A 21,061-nucleotide genomic window follows, 5' to 3' on the forward strand; every position below is an offset into this window, starting at 1 on the left:
AAAAATAGTCAATACGGGGAAAAAGTTTTAATTATAAAAGTCAAGTTGTAATTTTATCAAAATAATGATTTTATGAGAAGGTCTTTATATAATGAGAATAAATATGTTGTTTTGCAAGAATAAAGTCATAATTCAGAAAGCAAAAAAATGTTATACATTTATGACACTTAGTTTTCCAATAATTTTTTATCTGAATTTTACGTGAAAAAAAAAGGTGCATTTATTGGAAAATACCGTTGTGATTTTACAAAAAGTCATAATTTTACAAGACCAAAGTAACCATTTTGTGAGTGGGACAAAAAAATTGCGAGTGAAAAGAATAAAATCTCAGTTTTGTGGAGAGAACAATGACAATATTGTACCAACAACTTGGTATATGGATTTACATCAGGAAGTTGTTTGTACAATTTCCTGTGTCGTAAGAAAGTTTCATTTCCTTGTTCTATGGTTATCATGACAGATTGTTTTCCACAATCCAAACATAAGCATTCGTCCTTGTTCGTGTTAGTTTCTGGAACAGGCCTGTGCGAGGTGAAACTCTGGGGGGGGGGGGGGGGGGGGGGGGGGGGGGGGAGCATAAATGTCAGGAGTGCGTTTGACCTCCTGACATGGTGAGAACCTGGAATGTGTCGCCATCCGAGCCATCATCCCATCACGCTGCCATCTTGGAAGCTCAACTGTTGGAAAACATTCCCAATGATAAACATTGATCTATGAGTACAATACAATCTAACTGAACATTGCATAATATCTTGGAAAGACATATAAAAAATGTGTTTTGGGTTCTTATTTTTATTTAAATTTAGTAATAGTTACTTAGAGTGTTTCCTCGCTCTTTTTTTCAGCCTTGCTGTTTAATAGATTTTTTTTTAAGTGTAATTTTGCATGCATTTTTTTTTGGAACGTAACACTGTGTTTACAAATGTGCTAGAATGTACACGAAATGTGCACATTCTTGAAAATGTTTTTCTCATTGCATGATTTTGTTTTAGAGTATAAATAATTTTTAATATGTTTAATGTGTTCATATTTTTATGTGTAGAGTATATATAATATATGCACGCATACTGTATGTTTTTTAACATTAACCCCCACCCACAAAAAAAAAGGGAGAACTGTTGAGGGGGGAAAAAATCGCGGATACCGAACCGTGAGTATACGGTGTCGGCTGTATAGTTAGTTTATAGTTGTAGAGACTTTTTTTTATGAGCCACTTTGGTTTTAGAGTCTAGTCTAAAATAAAGTGGCCCATAAAAGTGTAATTATAGTATAAAATTTAGACTATAATTACATCAAATTTAAACAAATATGTGAAGGGTTGCAGACAGTCAAATCACGTTAGGTGAATTAAAGACGGTTCTCATTTTATTCCTTGTCGGGCATAACTCGATTACTGCGCCCGTTACCACATCAGCTGGGGCCGCATGCGTACGTCAGCACGCACGTACGTACGTACGTACACACCGGCGCAGCTGGTGCCGTGCGCGCGCTCGTGTATTTGTAGCCACATGCCCGCGCACGTCAGCGTTGTGCACAGCGGAGAGGGAGAGAGAGTATCCTAGCAGAGACTTCCACTAGTCAGTAGTGACCCGTTCCCACACACGCACACGTCCCCTCCTCTTTAGCTAAAATGTCAAAGTTGGACCAGGCCCTCGTTCTCGAGCCTCCTTCCGACCTCAAATTTAAAGGTAAGGTGCTCCGCAACGTGCCTGTTGCGTGACAAACGTCCCGGCGACTCGCGGCGGTGTGTTACCGGGGCTCAAAATGTATTTTTACACTCGCTCCGGCGGCTCATCGTAGGCTGCGAGCTAGCGAGCGTTCAGCGCCATTTTAAGTTAGCCGCGGACCGGACGGGCCGCCACCGCCGCCGCAGCCTCCTCGCACTGCGGTGGCGCGGGCTTGCCGGGCCTCGAGGCCACGCTGGCGGCCAAAGGTGGCGGAGATATGCGCGGGGGAGGCTGACGTCGCTGGAAGTGTACGTGTAGCAATGTTAGCACCGCCTAGCACCTTTCATTATGGTTTGAATGATTCTATTAATGGAATGACACTGTGTGCAATGGGAATTGTACACTTTTCCATAGCGAGCTAGTTAAGTGACTGACAGTTGGAAAAACAAACTTGGCTAATTATTTTTGTATACAGCTCACTTCAAAGCCACCCAAGCTTTAAGGTAGTGTGAAAACACATGCAATGCTGTGCTAGCTTCACCTGGCTAGCCTTCAGTGTGATGTGTCATTTAATCGTTGGCTAGGCAGGCTAGCCCAAGTGTTAGCTTGTGTTAAACGACCCCTTTTTAAACTTCTTTCTACACATACACCTTCTCCTAACCTCTTGTGTAACATTTGTTGGTTCCAACTGTTGCTTATGTTGATGGATGTGTTCTAGTGATGAGCTTGCAGGGAATGTTGCCACCCTTTATAATTAGTTTATTCTGTTGGTTATTTGGTCAAATGTCCTATAGCATGGGTAAGGAAAATGTTAGAATAAAATACGAGACCTATGTTTAGTCCTTTGCAATTAGTATTCGCAAATGTTAAGAACATAACACTATTGGCTGGGAAAACACCTATTTGTGCCAGAATCTTATAAGGTTACTTTGTTCCATTCTTCATAACTTTAAACACCTGTATCTTCAATCATCTTTCACCAAATGTACCTTAATTTGCTTAGCAATGTAATGAAATGTGCCCCCAAAATAACAAACTGTTGATTGCAATGGCAGAATTTGGAAAATACGATGATGGGTTTCACAGAAATAGAGTTTGTTAGTTTGCTTGTTTGTTTTTTTTACCCCCCTGTCAAAAAAACTCGCTTTTGGGAAACATTTTTGTGTGACATCATCCAAGGAAAGACTCAAATTAGAGTAAAACATTATAACCTGATTATATCTCAACATGTCTGCTTGACTCTTTCATTTTGTCTGCTACTCCGGGACCCCCTTCTCTGATACATCTATAACCTCGTATGGGCTGAAATTCTTTCACAGACCCCTTTACTTTTAATTTAGCGAGGGGGGAGTACCTTTGCACGTTTTGCCGAATGCTGAAGTAATTTATTTGAGCATATACCGGATAACAAAATTAAATAGAATCTAAAGACTTAAGGAGCAGAGTGCTGCTTGAGCCTCCGTCGTCCTCGGAGTACTTCGGCGTCTTGCTCAAGGACACCGCAGCCATGTGGCTGGGGATGGGCTTGAACCGACGTCCCCTCAGTGGCAGATGATAATCTTTAACAACCTCCAGGTGGTGGTATAATGCATATATGGAGAGGCATGAAGGCATGCGCAACTGCTCAATAAGCTGCCATTAAATTAGTCGATTGTTGGCGAGGATCAAGGATTTGTAACTGCACGTTTTGCGACTGCTTGTGTTCCAAGTTTTTTAAAGTTATAATTGCCACAACCTGTGATTGGCTGGCGACCGATTCAGGGTGTGTCTTACCGAGTGCCTACTGCCCCAAGACAGCTGGGATAGGCTCCAGCATGCCCATGATGACCCTAGTGAAGAAAAGCGGGGCAGAAAATGGATGGAATTGCCGCAACATTGATGCCAGTTTAGCCTGTGTTAAGGTAGCAAACTTTACTAAGGAAAAATTATGTGGTAGTTTTAAATACACCTAATTCTTTTTTTTTTGTTTGCTTGGATAATAAACTTCAACTTGGAAACAACTTTAAAGCCCCTTTTTGAAGAATTGTTCACTTTTTGCCAAACTGCTGCTTGCTGTAAAGTTTTCACTATAGGTCGCTTGCACATCGTAATGCATCATGGGAGTTTTTTCTTCGGGCGCCATCTTGGGTGTCCGCCGGTTCACAAGGTACACTCGTGAGTTACACGGTAGAGCTTATCAACCTGATGTCATTTACGCAGTATTTTCACGATTTACCGGAAGATCAAAAACAACGATACAGGCAGAAGGTGTCTCTGTGTGGTGGGATTGATCCTAATTACGTCCTGACCAAGGGTGATTTTTTTTTTGACGGAGAAAGCTTGCTGGCCAAATGTGACTTCTCTGGACATTTTTCACTACCTCGTGTTGACAACATGCTCCATAACACGCCAACAAATCCCTGGAGGCTTACAATTATTTTGTAAGCGGGTGGATACAGAGTGTAAACTTTAACATCGCATCAGAAGAAACTGTTGCTGTTGCACGTAAGTAAACCACATGGTGTTGGTAATTCTGCACACAAAAATGTTGATTTGTTCTCAGGCTTCCTGTTATCATTGTGTTTACATGCACAGCTGGGTTTACCTGATGTGGTTTTTCTAATCATTTTATAACAGGCAAATATGGCAGAGCGTATAAGAATAAAAAGTAACTATGCACAGCCTCCCTGTGGCTTAATTAAATTTAATGCTACCCTTTCACTAGTTACATGTTACTTAATCAACTTATTCTAAATGGTTAAGGTTAACCACTCTCAGAGGACATATTTTTAGTTTCAGTTTCCAGTACAATAAAACGTGTTCATGGAACTACTGAGCATACTGACAGCTTTTCTTATGATCTCACGGTTAAGGAGGCTGTCACAACACCCAATTTCTGTCTGGTGCCGGATGGCAACAATTCCCATCACTTGTCACGACAACACCAATATTATTACCAGGTATGTATGGCTTTACTTTTTGTAGTTTCTTATTTAATTCCATGTTTCATATTTTCATTACAATGTTTGTAATATTTTCAGATTCAGGCACAGATGAGTTTAACTGGACGGGACTTCTGCGACTTTGTGGTGTGGACAAAGTGTGATTGAGCGAGTCCAGCCAGATCGCTCGTTTTGGCCAGCTGGAAAAGCCAGAGTTTTTTTTCTCCCAAAGTCCCCTCCTTACCTGAACTGCTCGGGAGAGCATTTACTAGATCAGCAGTGGACTTCCAGTGTTCCTGCTCAGCCGCTGTCACCTACCACTTGCTCATGTACTTCAAAGATGCGGAATAAAGTAGTTTTTTGTGCTGCAGCAGATTGTAAAATCAAATGATATCACTTGAAGTGTGCCAATCTAGACTGCCAAAAGGACAGTGGTTTTGTGACAAGTGTGAAACAAGGATGATTGGGAAAACTGAAACACAGTACTGGTACTTGTCTTACATTAAACAAATTTAAAAGAGAGCAACTTTTTCCTCTGTACATAGTATAATGAAAGTCATTGCGTACCCCATCAACATTACATCATACCGTCATCAGGATGGTAGGCACCTGTGCTAAAATAAATACATTAATTAACAGTTCAATTTTATCCCTGAAATTACTACATCTAATCATTATTCACTTCATTTTTTGTGCTTTTAGAAATAATAGAGATTTATGCCATTACTTTAAGAGGGACCATATTGCACATTGAGTCAAATCCTGTCATTTGTCTTATGTATAGCTTTGTAAACAAACCCAACAATAGAATTTGTATAATCGCTGCCTTTATTAGCGCCAAACAAACAGTCGCATGTTGTCCTCCTCCAATGCTTTGATGCTCGCCTTCGTTTCCATCATGTCATTGGCAATCAAGTCGGTGTGGCATGAGATCCCTAAAGAAATAATAATAAAATAAAAAAAAGATCACAAAAAAATACGGTACCAGTAAAAGGTTTACTATAGTACAGTAGTATAGTTTTTTTGTCAGTGTAAAAGAAATGTACACATTTTGTTGCATTTTTTAATGTATGAACATTGCTACAGGCAAATACTTATTTCTATAAACACTTCCAAATGTCTCTAAAATATAAGGTGCGTGTACACACACAAACATAAACACATACATTCACTCATGCATACAATATATCATGTAATGAATTCTGAGTGGCATACCAGAGTCAATGATGTCAGCAGTACTTGAGGTTACAGGTTACTGGAGCCATCTGGCTGCATAACTGCAACACACTCTCTGCCACTTCGAGTCGTCTTTTCTTTGCTTGTCTCTCCTGTGCACGTTCATATCTTGGCACCGACTGGGCTGAGACATAGATGTTGTAACTTGGGACCCAACTTTAATGTTGGAGCCCAGTCGGGATGATTGGACAGAAAAACGGGCGCAGGGCGACCTGTTAAAATAAACAAATATATAAACAAATAAAATATGGAAGACTGGTTATTTTGCCGCAGTAGGGTGGCCGTGAATAAGTTCTTTAGCATGATGTGTAGGCTACCGGGGGTCTGTTTTCTTGCATCACCCCCTTCTGTCTCTTTTTTCCAAGTTTACATTTTGCCACCAAAAAACATGTTATCGGCATTAAGAGCCCAAGACTAATCAATCCAATTTCAGCAGTAAACACTTTGCACTGGCACTACTTGGGTGAAAATGTTCGATGTTAGCTTTCGGCTAACGTCCGCTAGCCAGCTTGTACTACCGAACTTGCTTGCTCATGAATCCAAAACATAAGCAACTTGCCCATATATGGGCGGTCGAAACGTTATTAATCCTCATGCATTAAATAAAGGTAAACAAGCTTACCGCTCACAAAGTGATGGCTGCACACACGAGCCCAAAGTAACGACTTCCCTCCGGAGTCCGCACTCCTCTGTCTCCAGGCCCTGGTTCCTAGTTATTTTCGGAATTCGGAAGAAAGGCCGACCATTTTCCCCCTTGGCTTTGTTCGAACAGCCAACGATGCAGCAACAATGTACCATTTTAAACGCAGACAACAAACGTGATAGATAAGTGTTAGACCGAATCACTACGTAAATGGAGGCCACCCAGCATGGCGACTACGACAAATTCGAGGCGGAAGTGACGACATGTGCAAGCGACCTATAGTAGCCTAATATGCCATGTTGAACTCAGGCTTCTATAAATCCCCCGAAAGTTGTGCTGGTTAAATCTAAGACTATGTTGAATCGTATACAGGGCTTGAGACTGTGACCAGTTTCTCTGTGTGTGCAGGTAAAAATGTATTAAAATTTCACTAGTGCGAGTGCATGTCTTAATGTATCCTGGAAACCAGAATCATCGTTCTACTTGTATATATGTGCATCCAGAATTACACTCCGAGCGCGCTCTGCTGTACTTCGACTGTTTGGAACAGACAGTTTTTCAAAAGTGCTGTTCGGTTATTCAGTGTGCCACAAAGCAGTCAGGCAGTACAAGCAGATAAACTTCAAGCATGCATTGGTAGCGTAGGTCATAGGATGTGTTCTGAGTTTGTTGGTTGTGTTGACCCGGAAGATGTTATTCTGCTTCAGTGGCAGCCGCGGTAGAAGCAACAGCAGAAACGCGTCTTCCGACATCAAGGCAAAGAAATCTCAAAAATAAAAGATAAAATTAAAAAAATATATATAGTGATGATCCCTGCTGCAGAAATTGCACTGGTTATGACTACTGTAAATCCAGTTTCCCACTGAGTCAAAATGTAACACTTTTTGATTGCAAAACATGACTGAAAAGGTATTTAAAGGTTAACAATATGGCTGCAATCAATTGGTCACTTAGTTTTGGATGAACGCTTAAATGTGGCTCAAGTCGAAATTGGCCCCCCAAAATATTGAGTGTCCCTGAATTGAACCTTCAATTACTACTTAATGATTAGCAGTCTGCCACACGGCATCCATGTTGTCCGGTCAGACTTAATGATTAAACTCAATAGACGTAATTAATCCAAACACCAAATTACCCAATCGAACTCATCACTGATTGAATTAATGAAGCAAATGCTGTCAATTGAAGAATGAGTCAACAGGGACTCGTACACCACTTTTCTATGTACCAAATACCAATCAATAACATACTTTCATACAATGTTGAGGGAACATGTCCTCCATGTGGAATTCCGCTAGCGAGCTTGAAGAGGGCAGCCCTCTTCTTTTATTTATTTATTTATTTATTTTTTCCCCCCTGCTATTTTTATACCGAGACCAGGCCCGGGGGACCCAAACTTGGCTGGCATGCAACAAGATGAGCCAAGGTGTCAGCTCGGGGTAAGGTAATAGATGGAGGCAGTGTGGGTGTACCGTGTGTGTATTTATGTTGGAGTCATTTCCATGTGTTGCCTTGAGTTCTGCCCGCAGTGCTTTTTTTTTTTTTTTTTTTTACATTTTTTTTTTTTTTTTTTTTTATGGACTACTTTGTACTAGTCATTTTCCACTCTACACTACCTGCTGCTGACTTATTTCCACTTTACTGTAATGCTGCCCAGTGTATTACACACACATGCACCATATTAGTTAAAAAAAAAAAAAAAGTTCAAGGTTCTACTTAAACGGTGCCCAACAGTCATGTTGTGGTCGCCACTGGTCGGGCCACCTCAAGTTCACTGACGCTGGCTGGGCCAGGCTAATTCAAATTCCACAAATACATATCAATTTTTTTTTTTTTTTTGAACTGTTAAATAGGGATGTTCGATACCACTTTTTTTCAGACCGATACCTATACTCAGACCCTCAGTACTCACGATACCGATACCAGTAGTACATTTTGACAAATAATAAAAATCACTAAAAGATATTTTTAAACAAATATATTTCCTTTAATTTTGACAAAAAAAACAGCACAGTCACTCTTCAATAGTCTTCACGCTCAAAATAAAACACAAAAATGCTCTTTTAGTTTAAGATTCACAATTTTGAAGTATTTCCAAACCGTTGACGTTTTGGTGAAAAACTGCTGCAAGCTAGCGCCAGTTACAGGCAAGGAGGACTCACTTAACGTCTTCCCTCTCTGCCATCGGTGGCTTGTACTCGTCTGCGTCACGAGTACTCGAGTACTTGAAAAAAGGCTGGTATCAGCCCGATACCTGGTATCGGTACTCGCCCATCCCTACTGTTAAATGTTCAATGTTTTGAGTTTTGCTAACTTAAATTGAGCTATCAATCTTTTTACCGTGCTGCACACATTTGTGCCTCACGTTATCCTTCCTTAAGGAACGGCTTGAATAAGATTCACAGAAAATGTCATTTGTTATATATTCAATTGGATTTTATACTGCAAAAAAAATGTAACATGAAAGAAAGTAACGACACAGAAGTTGTATATTCTTAAAGGTTTAAATAATACAATATAAATATGCTTATTATGAATTAATTGAAACTTATTGAATTATATAGAGCTGTGTGCTGTAATATGTGCCATCAGGAACTGAATGTGAATCATTTATATATGAATTTGAATTGCTAAACTTGAATAGTTGCATTGAAAAGCCGAATTTGAATTACATAAATTGAATTTGTTTGTGTAATTTTAATAATTGCTTTGCAAAACTGAATCTGAAATTGAATTGTACATATGTATTTATTACTTTAAAACTGAAGTCCAGTGAACTTGAAACAGAATTTAAAATTATGAAATGAATGTCAGTTTTCCCTGAAACGCTTTATTTCCTGACTGACACCCAGTAGACACCCAGGTACTTTAAGACGAGCAGTTCATCGCAGTTGCATATCCTCTTCGACCAATCATTTTGCTCCTTCATTTATTTAGTTTTTTTTTTTTGTGACATGGGAATTCTTTGGAAAGTTGAATCTCCTCAGCAGCTCATAACCATTAACACCGTTATTTAAAGTTTGTGACAGATTTACTGTAAATCATTTCGGTCATAGTGTGCTTTGCTCCAGTTTTTTATTCCACAGTCTCCCGACTCTCCCCTTGGCTGCTGCATTCCGATTCCTCTGGGACGACCCAGCATGACAAAGTAGATAACGGAGACTCGGGTTTCCTCCATTGTTCTTATTTAGCTCGTCTTATTCTGGACTATACGTTTTCTGTGGGTGCATCTTGTATAAAGCAGCATCATGGGAGGAAAGATGGAAAATTGTGTACTTTACAGGCAGGGTGAAAGGGGATGTTGAATGGTTTCTTGCATTTAACTAAAGGAAATGTTTTTCTGGTAACAAACTAGCACAAGACAGCAACAGCACCGTGCTGTTTAAAATTTTAAAATGGAACAAATATGTAACGTCTAGACATGATTTAACAATTTACCAAAGAATGTGACTTTTTTTTTTTTTTTTTTTTTTTTGTACTTAATCGGTTTAGATTTTAGTTAGTTTTTGTTTTTTTAAACTGATAAAAAGTTATCTATCGTGTGCTTAATTGGGAGCAGGTGATTCGTCTCTTTGGCAGTGGTCATCACACATCCACAAGTTTCCGGGAGTATTTCGAGCACACATTGTCGTCGACAGACAGCATCATTGATGAGGTTCTACAGATTTACAGGAATGTGTGTGTGCGCGCACATAACACTGCTATGTTTGTGTGTTCCAAGCGGGTCATGCCTGACGTCTTACCTTTCTGAGCAGCGGGTGTGAATGTAGCCTTTTGTCACCACTGGCCAAGCTTAATGCACAGCCTTTAATACCTTACGACCTGCCATGCACAAACACGGAATTCACACTTTCCTAGCGCCAGAAGCTAACATATTGGTCTATCGGACATTAGAATCGGCTACACCAGTGGTGTCCAAACTCGGTCCTCAAGGGCTGGACTCCTACAGGTTTTGGATGTGTCCCTGCTCCAACGCACCTGTTCCAAGGAACAGGATCGTTATCAGGCTTATGCAGTGCTTGCTGATGAGCTTCAGGTGTGTTGGAGAAGAGAAACATCCAAGACCTGCAGGACTCTGGCCATTGAGGAATGAGTTTGGACACCACTGGGCTACACTATCGGAGCAAATGAAGACTTACTTGTGAGAGTCTGTGGCTCAATACGGTAAAATATCCACACAAGGATCAATACTTGGTCTTGATCATCTTGTGACTGAGCTCGCTTCCCAATTGGGTTCTAACTCTGCCAGCTGCATTTAGTCTTAATGAGTCATGACATGTTGGAAAAACAGCTAGGACTACATAAACTATAAACTCAATCAGCACAGTTAGCCATGGAATCGGGAAAAGAGCAGTCTCATGACGCAGACTTCTGCTTTCCAAATTAAGACGCTATCCAGTCTAAACTCCTTTTGTGCTTTATGATGCTGGCAAATACAAAGTACGGGACTTGAGAGCTGAGTAGTGGATCACAAGTTGGTTTTTTTTTAGCTGATATTCTCAAAAAGTAGAGCCTAACACAACAGATAATTAAATGAAAAAAAAAATTCCATCTCTTTATTTGAACATTTAATTTTGTCAGTCTTGAGTTGAACTCAACCAAAAATAAATACAAAAAAAAATCCTATCAAAAATAACTGAAGCAAATCACCGACCAAAACATTAACTGAATCACAATTAATATGGTTGTGCACTGTCAATTTAAAATGTCCTGGTTTTAAAAAGAGATGGAAATTCAAACTTTTATCTGATTCATCAATTAATAAAAAAATAATAATCAACAGATAAATCGATTACTGAAATAATCGTTGGTTGCAGCCCTAATCGTGATATAAAATAGCCTATATATCATGATAGAATTTTTCCATTATGCCCAGCACTAACACGATATATCCACAACGGTGATTGGCTGTCACGAGGCATCATGTGTTTAGGAATTATACACTTTCAAATCAAGCTACTTTTTATACTTCGCCTGACTTTGGCATTACTTGGCATGAATTTGCACCTATTTTCACATTGCATTAAGATTTAATCACATCACACGAATAGTTCATTTCGCCCCAGTTGTGAATACAGTGTTCCCTCGTTTTCCGCTGGGGTTAAGTTCCAAAAAATACCCGCAATAAATGAAATCCGCTAAGTAGTTAGCTTTATGTTTTACAACTCTTATAAATGTTTTAAGGCTCTAAAATACCCGACCGCACAATTTATACACTTTTCTCATTGAGGCATTTACATGTTCTCACATTTCTCTCTTGTTCAAACATTGACAATGTTCAAACCTTCATAAATTTTATAAAATGGGTATATTACTGTAAAAAAACATGCAAAATTGCACTTAAAAAAAAATCCGCGATACAGCGAGACCGCGAAAAGTGAACCGCGTTATAGCGAGGGAAGACTGTACACCATAACGTTCATTTTGCTATAGCTGAATCTCATGTTTGACAGTCCAGCTAGCTGATTGTGATGGCCGGTCTCATCATGCTAATTGTCATGTCTGTTAGCATAGCTGATTCTAATGTCCCATGGCATAGCGTATTGATAATATCTGGTACTTTAACTGGCTAATGTGTGGTGGCATTGTCATAAATCAATGTCAACTTTTCATCGTAGTGATGTGTGTGTAACAACCAAAGGACTTGTCAGCATTGTCAAATCATTCAAGTGGTCCCAATCAAGGCCGCCTTTTAATCCAGTTCTATCCATTTAAGTCAGTTGAATGCTTTTATCTCCATCTTGTCTGCTGGGAGTCCTTTCACACAAGTCTTCCAGCGGTGCCACCGCAAATCTAACAAGCCTTGATTGGATTATTCCTTGTAATCACGTTGTCTTAATTGAGTTGCACTATAGTTCGAGGGAGCTCTTGAAGTTCTTTTTGAACTTTTTGCCAACATTTTTTATTTTTATTAAGTATGACTGCACTTGGAAATACTGAATTTCCACTCTTTGATTTATATTGAAATCATCGGGTTGCTAACAGATCTTTTTAGAACTGCTAATTCCATTGAATACTTGTTTGGCTACTTGAGTTTTTAGTAGTATGTTGTTGTTGCAAAAGGTTTTATACTTGTCCCGTTTTAGGTTAAAGTGAATCCCTTTGCTTGACCATTGATCCATTTGTCCACGAGGTAAACATGGACAGTGGCCAAAGATGGTTCCAATTGGAGTAAATAATATGGTTTTCAAATGATTAAATATGGGAAACCGCAATCCAAAACTGACATTCATTATAGGCGACTTTTTGAGTCATGCTTTGTCTGGTCCCTCACCTAGGACCTGTTTGCCATGGGTGACCCTGCTAGGGGCATGAAGCCCCAGACAACATGCCTCCTAGGACCGGCCTGGTGGCTGGGCCTGCAGCCATGGGACCCGGCCGGACACAACCTGAAAAGGCAACATGGGTTGGATTCCCCTTCCCATGGGCTCACCACCTGTGGAAGGGACCAAAGGGGTCGGGTGCGCATTGAGCGAGTGGCAGCCAAAGGCGGGGGACCTTGGCGGTCCTCTGGGGACTCACTCGTTCTGCTGGGGGACTTCAACGCTCATGTGGGCAATGGAGGGGCATGATTGGCAGGAACGGCCCCCCTGATCAGAACCCAAGCGGTGTTCTGTTATTGGACTTCTGTGCTCACCATGGACTAACCATAACAAACATCATGTTCAAACAAAAGGGTGTCCATATGTGCACTTGGAACCAGGACACCCTATGCCACAGTTCAATGATCGAGATTCAACTTTGTAGTCGTGTCATTGTATTTGCGGCTGCATGTGTTGGACACTCGGGTGGAGAGGGGCGGAGCTGTCAACTGATCACCACCACCACCATCATCTGTCAACTGAAGACCTCCTAAATTCCACCGACAAATCTTCCTTCGAGGAAGCAGAGTGTGAGGTGGGCTTTCTCCTATCTCTGGGGTCAAAGTCACTGAAGTGGTTGGAAAGCTCCTCGGTGGCCGGGTCCTGCGGGTGGTTGAGTTCCGCCCGGAGTTCCTAAAGGATCAGGGTGTTGTGGGGCTATCGTGGTTGACATGCCTCTACAACATTGTGTGGAAATTGGAGACAGTGCCTCTGGATTGGCAGACCGGGGTGGTGGTCCCCCTTTTTTAAGAAGAGGGACCGGAGACTGTGTTCCAACTCTAGAGGTATCACACTCCTCAGCCTCCCTGGTAAGGTCTATTCAGGGGTGCTGGAGAGGAGGGTCCGTTGCGAAGAAGAATCTCAGATTCAGGAGGTACTGTGGTTTTCGTCCTAGCTCTGGAACAGTGGACCAGCTCTTACACCCTCGGCAGGATCATCGAGGATGCATGGGAGTTTGCCCATCACGTCCACATGTGCTTTGTGGACTTGGAGAAGGCGTTCGACCGTTTGCTTCGAGCGTATGGGGTACCGAGCCCCCTGTTATGGGCTGTTCGGTCCCTCTACGACCGGTGTCAGAGGTTGGTTAGCAATAGCAGTTAAGTCGAACAGTTTCCAGTGAGGGTTGGACTCCGCCAAGGTTGACCCATGATTCTGTTCATAACTTTCATGAACAGAATTTCTCGGTGCAGCCAAAGTGTTGAGGGGGTCCGGTTTGGTGGCTTCAACATTGCATTTCTGCTCTTTGCGGATGATGTGGTGCTGGTGGCTTCTCTAAGCCGTGATCTTCAACTCTTAGTTCGCAGCAGAGTGTGAAGCGGTTGGGATTAAAATCGGCACCTCCAAATCCGAGACCTTGGTCCTCAGTCGGGAACGGGTGGAGTGCCCTCTCTGGGTCAGGGATGAAATCCTGCCCCAAGTGGAGGAGTTCAAATATCTTGGGGTCTTGTTCACAAGTGAGGGTAGGATGGAGCGAGAGATCGACAGGTGGATCGGTGCAGCGTCTCTGTATCGGTCTATTCTGGTGAAGAAGGAGCCTAGTTGAAAGGCGATTTACCAGTCGATCTACGTTCCTACCCTCACAGATGGTCACGAGCTGTGGGTCGTGACGGAAACAAAAAGATCCTGGATACAAGCGGCCGAAATGAGTTTCCTCTGCAGGGTGATCTCTTCCTTTGAGATGGGGTGAGAAGCTCGGTCATCCGGGAGGGACTCAGTCGAGCCACTGCTCCTCCGCGTTTAGAGGAACCAGCTGAGGTGGCTCGGGCATCTGGTTTGGATGCCTCCTGGAAGCCTCCCTGGAGAGGTGTTTCAGGCACGTCCCACCGGCGGGAGGCTCTGGGGACCACTCAGGACACGCTGGAGAGACTGTCTCGCGGCTGACCTGGGAACGCCTTGGAATCCCACCAGAGAAGATGGTTGAAGTGGCTGGGTAGAGGGAATTCTGGGATTTGCTGCTAAAGATGCTGTCCCCGCGACCCGACCCCGGATAAGCGTTAGATGATGGATGGATGGATGGGTGGATAAAATGATTAGTTTGGAGCAGAAATTTACATGTTATAGCACTAGAAATGTAATTTATTTACTCAAGACCCCTCAGTCTGTGGTTGTAACTCCGCTCTGGTAATTCTGTCCTGCGTCAGGTCCATTCACAGATGTCGTCACCACCAACCTCAAGCTAAAGAACACCTCGGACAGAAGAGTGTGTTTCAAAGTCAAGACGACGGCGCCGCGCCGGTATTGTGTACGGCCCAACAGTGGCGTCATCGAAGCGGGAGCTGCCGTCAACATCTCCGGTCAGTGAAGCTTGCATGTCTCCACCGAGTGTACCATTTGGTTGGGATTGGTGAAACCAGCTGGTCATACAAAAAATATTGACAAATTGTAAAAGTATGGGACAAATTGGATACACTTTTTTTTTTTTCTTTTTATTTATTTATTATTTTTTTTTTCTTCTGCTGAATACTAGCGCTGGGTAATTTAAAACAAAATCTATTTGTTTTTTTTTTTTTCCTGCTGAATACTAGCGCTGGGCAATTTAAAACAAAATCTTTTTTTTTCTTTTTTTTTTTTTTTTCTTCAGTCATTCAGGATGATTACAATTTTAATTGATTTTCATCTAATAAACCCAACAAACCTTTCTTTTATAGGTTTCATTTATTTGAAAATAATTCCTGTCCAGACAACAATAATGTATACTGATTCTAAATCAGTTTTAACATAAACTTAACATTCATAGTTTGTGCTTAATGGCTACAATTAAGTAGTTGGTAGCTAATGTAAACATATCTTGTAAACCACCCATCCAGCATTCTGCCACTTGTGCAAAGTTACAACTCACAATAACATCTGGATGTAACAGAACATTAGAACAGCTTTTAATACTCCAGAAGATAAAATTTGATTTCACAGTTTAGCAAATTTTCAACGATTCCATTTTCAAGTACTTTCTGTTGTAGTTTGCATTATGCCACTAATTCCCTTTTCAGAGACATTTAATGCATTTTGTTCCCAATTTAAAATGGTTCCAAGGTGTTAATATTTTTTACTTTCTTTCATCAAAATAGCCCTTGATTAAGAATTATAGTACATTTAATTACACACACGTCTTGTCTTGCTGAAGTTAGCCCATTTTTATTCTCCTAATATCCTCCCCCGAGATATTGCTATATCATTTATTTATTTATTTTTTTTAAAAGCACACCCCAAATTAAAAGTTCCACCAAATACAGTTAAAATGTTCTTGTAGGCATTTTCTTTACTTTGGTGGTGTTGCTTCTGTCAGAAGTTTTGTGCCAACACTGACTGGTGAGAATTTTCTCAACAAAGACAATAAAAGCATTTTAACGAGGTGGAGTCATTACTGTGTGTGTATGGTGCATGAACGTCATCAGCTACCATTTCAGGTGCCGCTGATTAATCTCAAAAGTTCAGAGGTTCTAGTAGGCTTTCCCTGACTTTCCTTTTCCTTCTCGCAGTTAACTGAACATTTTGAGCAAACGCTGACTGGTTGTTATGTAAATTAGAAATAGTCTTGCTTATAGACACGTTTTCAGAAATGGACTGATCCAAAGTATTTAGGTTTAGTATCATTCTTTATCACTCTAAGACTCAGCTTTGCTCGTAAGCCATTAAAAAGTAAATTTTCCGCGCTATGTCCCATTGAATCAGATTTTCCCCCAATATACAAGCTCATCTCAAATGTCTTAACTGTGTGTTTTGTTGTCGCTCCTCAGTTATGCTACAGCCCTTTGACTACGACCCCAATGAGAAGAGCAAACACAAATTCATGGTGCAGACAATCTTCGCTCCACCCAACGTCACTGACATGGACTCTTTGGTGAGGAAGAAGCAACAAGTGTGATGGTTGAACTGCACCCTTTCTGCCACCAGAGGGCAGAAAAAACACAGTGACGCACTATTAGAGACTGGACTGTGATGTACTAGATAAGCTTGTGTTTCTTTTAACATGTTCAAGTGAACGTGGGGAAATATTTCATGATATTTTGAAGACCTGCACGTTAGGTTGTGGCATGCGCTCCCAGCTGCGAATAACATTCCCCACTTTGCTCTTTCTCTCTGCCACTGCCAGTGGAAAGACGCGAAACCCGAAGACCTCATGGATTCCAAGTTGAGATGCATCTTTGAGCTGCCTTCGGAAAACGATAAGATGGTAAGTAAAAGGCTACCGATACCCCGATACTGACAATTTGACCTGAACCGCATGTCCCTAACTTGCGGTATTTGACGAGGTCCCGAAGAATATAAACAGGCAAAATTTTGGTCGAAGTGCTCCTCACCTTTTCTCACCTCTGACCCGTTCTTATGCCTGCTCATGGTTTCAATGTTTTGTTGGCATTAATAGTAAATAGTCAACAACGTGTGGAAGGTTAGCTATACTGAGGGGTTTCCCCTCCCCACTTTCAGAATGACGTGGACGTGAGCAAATCTGCCCCGGTGATGAACTCTGTCAAGACTGAGCCGCCCTCACCCACAACAGCAGCAGCAGGGCCCGCCACCACCACCATGACCACGGCCTCTGCCTCCTCATTGGACGACAGCGAGATGAAGAAGTTGCTGGAGAAGTGCAAGCGGTTGCAGTCGGATATGAGCAAAATGGCCGAGGAGAACCGGCACTTAAAGGTGAGACGCATCTAGTGCTGTCACTTTATAGAATCGATGATTCAATTGTAATCGACTAATCGGATTCATTTTAACGTTGCATTAAAGTATATTACAAAAGCATTTTTCCCCCTGATTACTGTTTATTAACAATTGATTGGTGTTTGAAGTACTTTGTATTCGTATAGTGATTTAATTAAAAAAAAAAAAAAAAAAAAGTGGGGGTGGGGAATTGATGCTGTACTATGCTACCGGTTTGGTCATTGTTTTCCAAAAGTTAAAACAGATGTTTGCAAATGTCTTATTTTGATTAAACACAAAATATAATCATCTTTCATGAAGGACTACAGAAATCAGTGAACAATTACTGCTGATATGCTGAAATCAGGATTTGGACAATTTTAAATAAAAAATATGGCTCCAAACGATTACTTGATTATTAAAATAGTTTTCGATTAATAATCAGTTACTTGATTAATCAATTAACTTTGACAGCTCTAGACACATTCCCTTGCACTTGCACTTGCTTTAAGATGCTAGCAACAGTGGTGTGCTGAGCTGAGCCGGAATCGAGGCAAAAATTGCTTGAAAGCAATGGGCAGAATGCAAGCCGATCTACTCTTCTCGAAGCCACAACGTGTGTAAGCTGATCCGAGGTCAGCGAAGACGCGACTGGTGAAAGAAAAGAATTGCGCTTGCCTTGGCTGCTCGCCTGGTGGGGTGGGCCTGCTGGTGGCGTCTGGGGACGATTCACTAGTTGCAAATGACTGGGACTAGACGCAATCTACACACGGACATTTAAGATGAACTGAGCGAGCAGTGCCTGGGATAGTATGGGATGGATAACGATAAAAATCAATGACTATTCTAAATAATGTATATGACTGATGCGTTATAGTAATGGGTCGATGGGGACGGGTCTCAAATAAGCCTTCTTTCGGATGTCAATGTTGCAAATGATGTATGTGATTGATGTAAGCTGTAATGTGTCCGAAAGGAAAAAATGAATAAACTAAACTAGATCTTCTAGTTGACGTCTGTGCACTTGTGCTTGCCCCCACAGGACGACAGCGCTCGCATAAGGAAGATGGCGCGCTCGGATCACATGTCCGCCAACTCAGCCGCCTCCCTGCCCTCCCTCCTGGTGGTCATCGCGGCCATCTTCATCGGCTTCTTCCTAGGGAAGTTCATCTTGTAGACTTGTGAGTCGGCGGCGGCATTTCCGCCCCAACTTCCCTCGAACAAGTGTTTGTGTTGACGTCCGCCATATCACCGCTAGCGTGGGCCTTCAAGCCAACACGCGTGTAATGACAAAGGCGCTGCCTTTTAACTTTTTTTTTTTTTTTTTTTTTTTTTACTTTCACACACGGTTAAGTGCGCACACGCGTCCAGAACGCAAAGGCAAAGACAACGATTGTTTTCTTTCAGTTTTTTGTTGTTGTTTTGTTTTGTTTTGTTTTTGGAAGGCTGCCGGTCATGTGACAGGAAGTTATGTCAGTCCAAATGGAAGTGAATCATAACCACCGCTCTCTCTTCTTCCGTTGCTTTTAATTGGTGTGGACTCAATTGTTTTAAAGAAATCCTTTTACACAAAAACCAAGAACTTCCATCACCTTCACTGGATCACTTCTTTCTTTCTCTTCTACTTCTTGGAATGTTCGTGTCCAGTTGGGGATCAAGGTGCCTCCTCCTTGTACATTTGTCTATTCTTTACCCACCAATGCAGACTTTATATTATTATTATTATTATTAATTATACACAAATCTTCTATTCCCTTCTGAGGCAAATATTGACTGAAATGGGTCTCCATTCTTGAATCCTGTTCCATAATATTAAGCATTGAAAATAAAATTGAAAAAAAAAAAAAGTGCTTTCCATATGAGTCTCTTCCTCTTTGGTTTTTACCCATAACCTTATAGCATCAGTACAAAACTCATTAAAGCACCAAACGTATCACAGTATCACGAGTTGAGTAAATTGAATCCATCACCATATTCACGGACGACGTCACGTGATCTCGTGAATCAGCTCCATAAGGCATAACCAGTTTACAGCGTTCTCAGCCGTGCTCTCGTTTTTCTTGACACCAAATGTTTTGTTACCGATAATGTCATCCTCAGCTTCCTCCGGCGTGTAAAGAAGACATATGCGGAAGGTTTACAATCCTTGTAGTGGTACACAAAACGTTTTGATGATTAGAACTGATTGGATGACCAACATTAGCCGGCGTCTGGACTCCATGGCGACATTTACGAATGCGCTTAAGGTAGGATGGCTCCATCTCAAAACACGGACGTTCTTGCGTCTTGTGTACTTTTTGTCTTTTATTGAGAAATCATTTGTGAACTAGCATGTTTACTATAACATTGTTGACTCATCACTTATTTTCTTACACTTTGTCTACAATTTCAACTTTTGGCCTGCTGTGACATGAAAATAGATTTCTTAAGGAGGTTATTTGGAGAAATCTCAATCGAAACTTTTACAGGGTCAAACATCACGTTCGCATTATGGTAAAATGCGTTTTTACAATATTACTTACCTTAATCAAAAATAAAATGGTCAGGGCACACTTTGGTAGACTGTAGGTTGGAAATATTTTCGATTTATCCTTTCAATCCTCTCTGGACACTCCTTTGTTATTTAACATATAGCATTCCTTGCACCCGTGAATAGCACACAGCACACCCGTCACCATGGGCGGGCCATAGGGGTCCGTGCCCGCCCACCAAGATGATTGTGCCCGCCCAACTTGAGTTGAGGCATGGATCTCTAAAATGGTTATCCTTTTTTTATTATATTTTTACATTCATTCGGTTTAGCACTCTTATATCCGAGTGTCAGTAAACTCAACACAGGTCTTGTGGTGTCGGAGGTATGTTACGTTTGTGTTGGCTGCTTCAGTTCATTGCTTCTAATGCTCGCCACTCGCCGAATTGTTCTTGTTTTTGGCGTCGGCTACGGCCAACGGTGGCCGTTTGTACAAGTAACGTTTTCTGGCAGCATTCTTGCAAGATGTCACAATATGAAGAAATAGTGGTATGGTTTTGTTTGATAGCCAGTCTTATCTGCAACAGCCATCACAGTCTTACTGAAAATAATGCTTGGTATGCCTTACGCTGACTTATACGCATACTTGACAAATATGTCAATGTTGGCGTGCAATGCAAGAGTCATGTACATTTTGTACAAGTGAAGCTGAAAGTTTCTGAGGACGCTGGCGCACAAGACAAGTGAGGAGGGACATACTACAAACTACTTTCGTGTCGGCAACTAAAGAGTCACTTGGGGGAAAAAAATAAATAAATAAATAAAAATAAAAACCTCTACGGGACCCACATATCGTTTTGGCATCTACAATGAGGTAGGATTTTGCTTTCCTTTTTTCTTTTTAATTCTGCTGCAGACACCGTTCAAACAGGTGGCCCGTTCGAAGCAATATGTCAGCACATCCGCCCTATTGGATGTGGCAATTGTATTTGCCATTACATCGGCAAAAATAGTAAGATTGACTTTGAATCCTTCCTTTTTAATCCAATGAGTTGTGGCTTGATGATACATCTCCAAGGAGAAACAGAAGGAGGCATCTTTACAAATAGCTTCACTTTGCC

At 41.3% G+C, this 21,061-nt stretch overlaps 1 protein-coding gene and 2 long non-coding RNA genes across 3 annotated transcripts; 2 read left to right on the plus strand and 1 right to left on the minus strand.

Annotated features, from left to right (window-relative positions):
* The first annotated feature begins 1,479 nt into the window (after positions 1-1,479).
* LOC144015883 (vesicle-associated membrane protein-associated protein A-like) lies at positions 1,480-19,310 on the plus strand. Its single transcript, XM_077516326.1, has 6 exons — positions 1,480-1,688; positions 14,971-15,123; positions 16,564-16,667; positions 16,920-17,000; positions 17,255-17,470; positions 18,513-19,310. The coding sequence occupies exons 1-6, from the start codon at positions 1,631-1,633 to the stop codon at positions 18,645-18,647; spliced, it is 747 nt and encodes a 248-aa protein (XP_077372452.1). The 5' UTR covers positions 1,480-1,630; the 3' UTR covers positions 18,648-19,310.
* Positions 2,002-5,028, plus strand: LOC144015894 (uncharacterized). Its single transcript, XR_013282813.1, has 3 exons — positions 2,002-4,151; positions 4,520-4,606; positions 4,688-5,028. It is a non-coding gene; the product is annotated as an uncharacterized LOC144015894 (long non-coding RNA).
* Positions 5,061-6,656, minus strand: LOC144015889 (uncharacterized). Its single transcript, XR_013282812.1, has 3 exons — positions 6,447-6,656; positions 5,804-6,036; positions 5,061-5,523 (listed from the first exon to the last, which is right to left on the minus strand). It is a non-coding gene; the product is annotated as an uncharacterized LOC144015889 (long non-coding RNA).
* Positions 19,311-21,061: the final 1,751 nt, after the last annotated feature.

The sequence above is a fragment of the Festucalex cinctus genome, chromosome 1 (genome assembly GCF_051991245.1).
Source record: "Festucalex cinctus isolate MCC-2025b chromosome 1, RoL_Fcin_1.0, whole genome shotgun sequence".
In the NCBI taxonomy this organism is placed as follows: domain Eukaryota; kingdom Metazoa; phylum Chordata; class Actinopteri; order Syngnathiformes; family Syngnathidae; genus Festucalex; species Festucalex cinctus.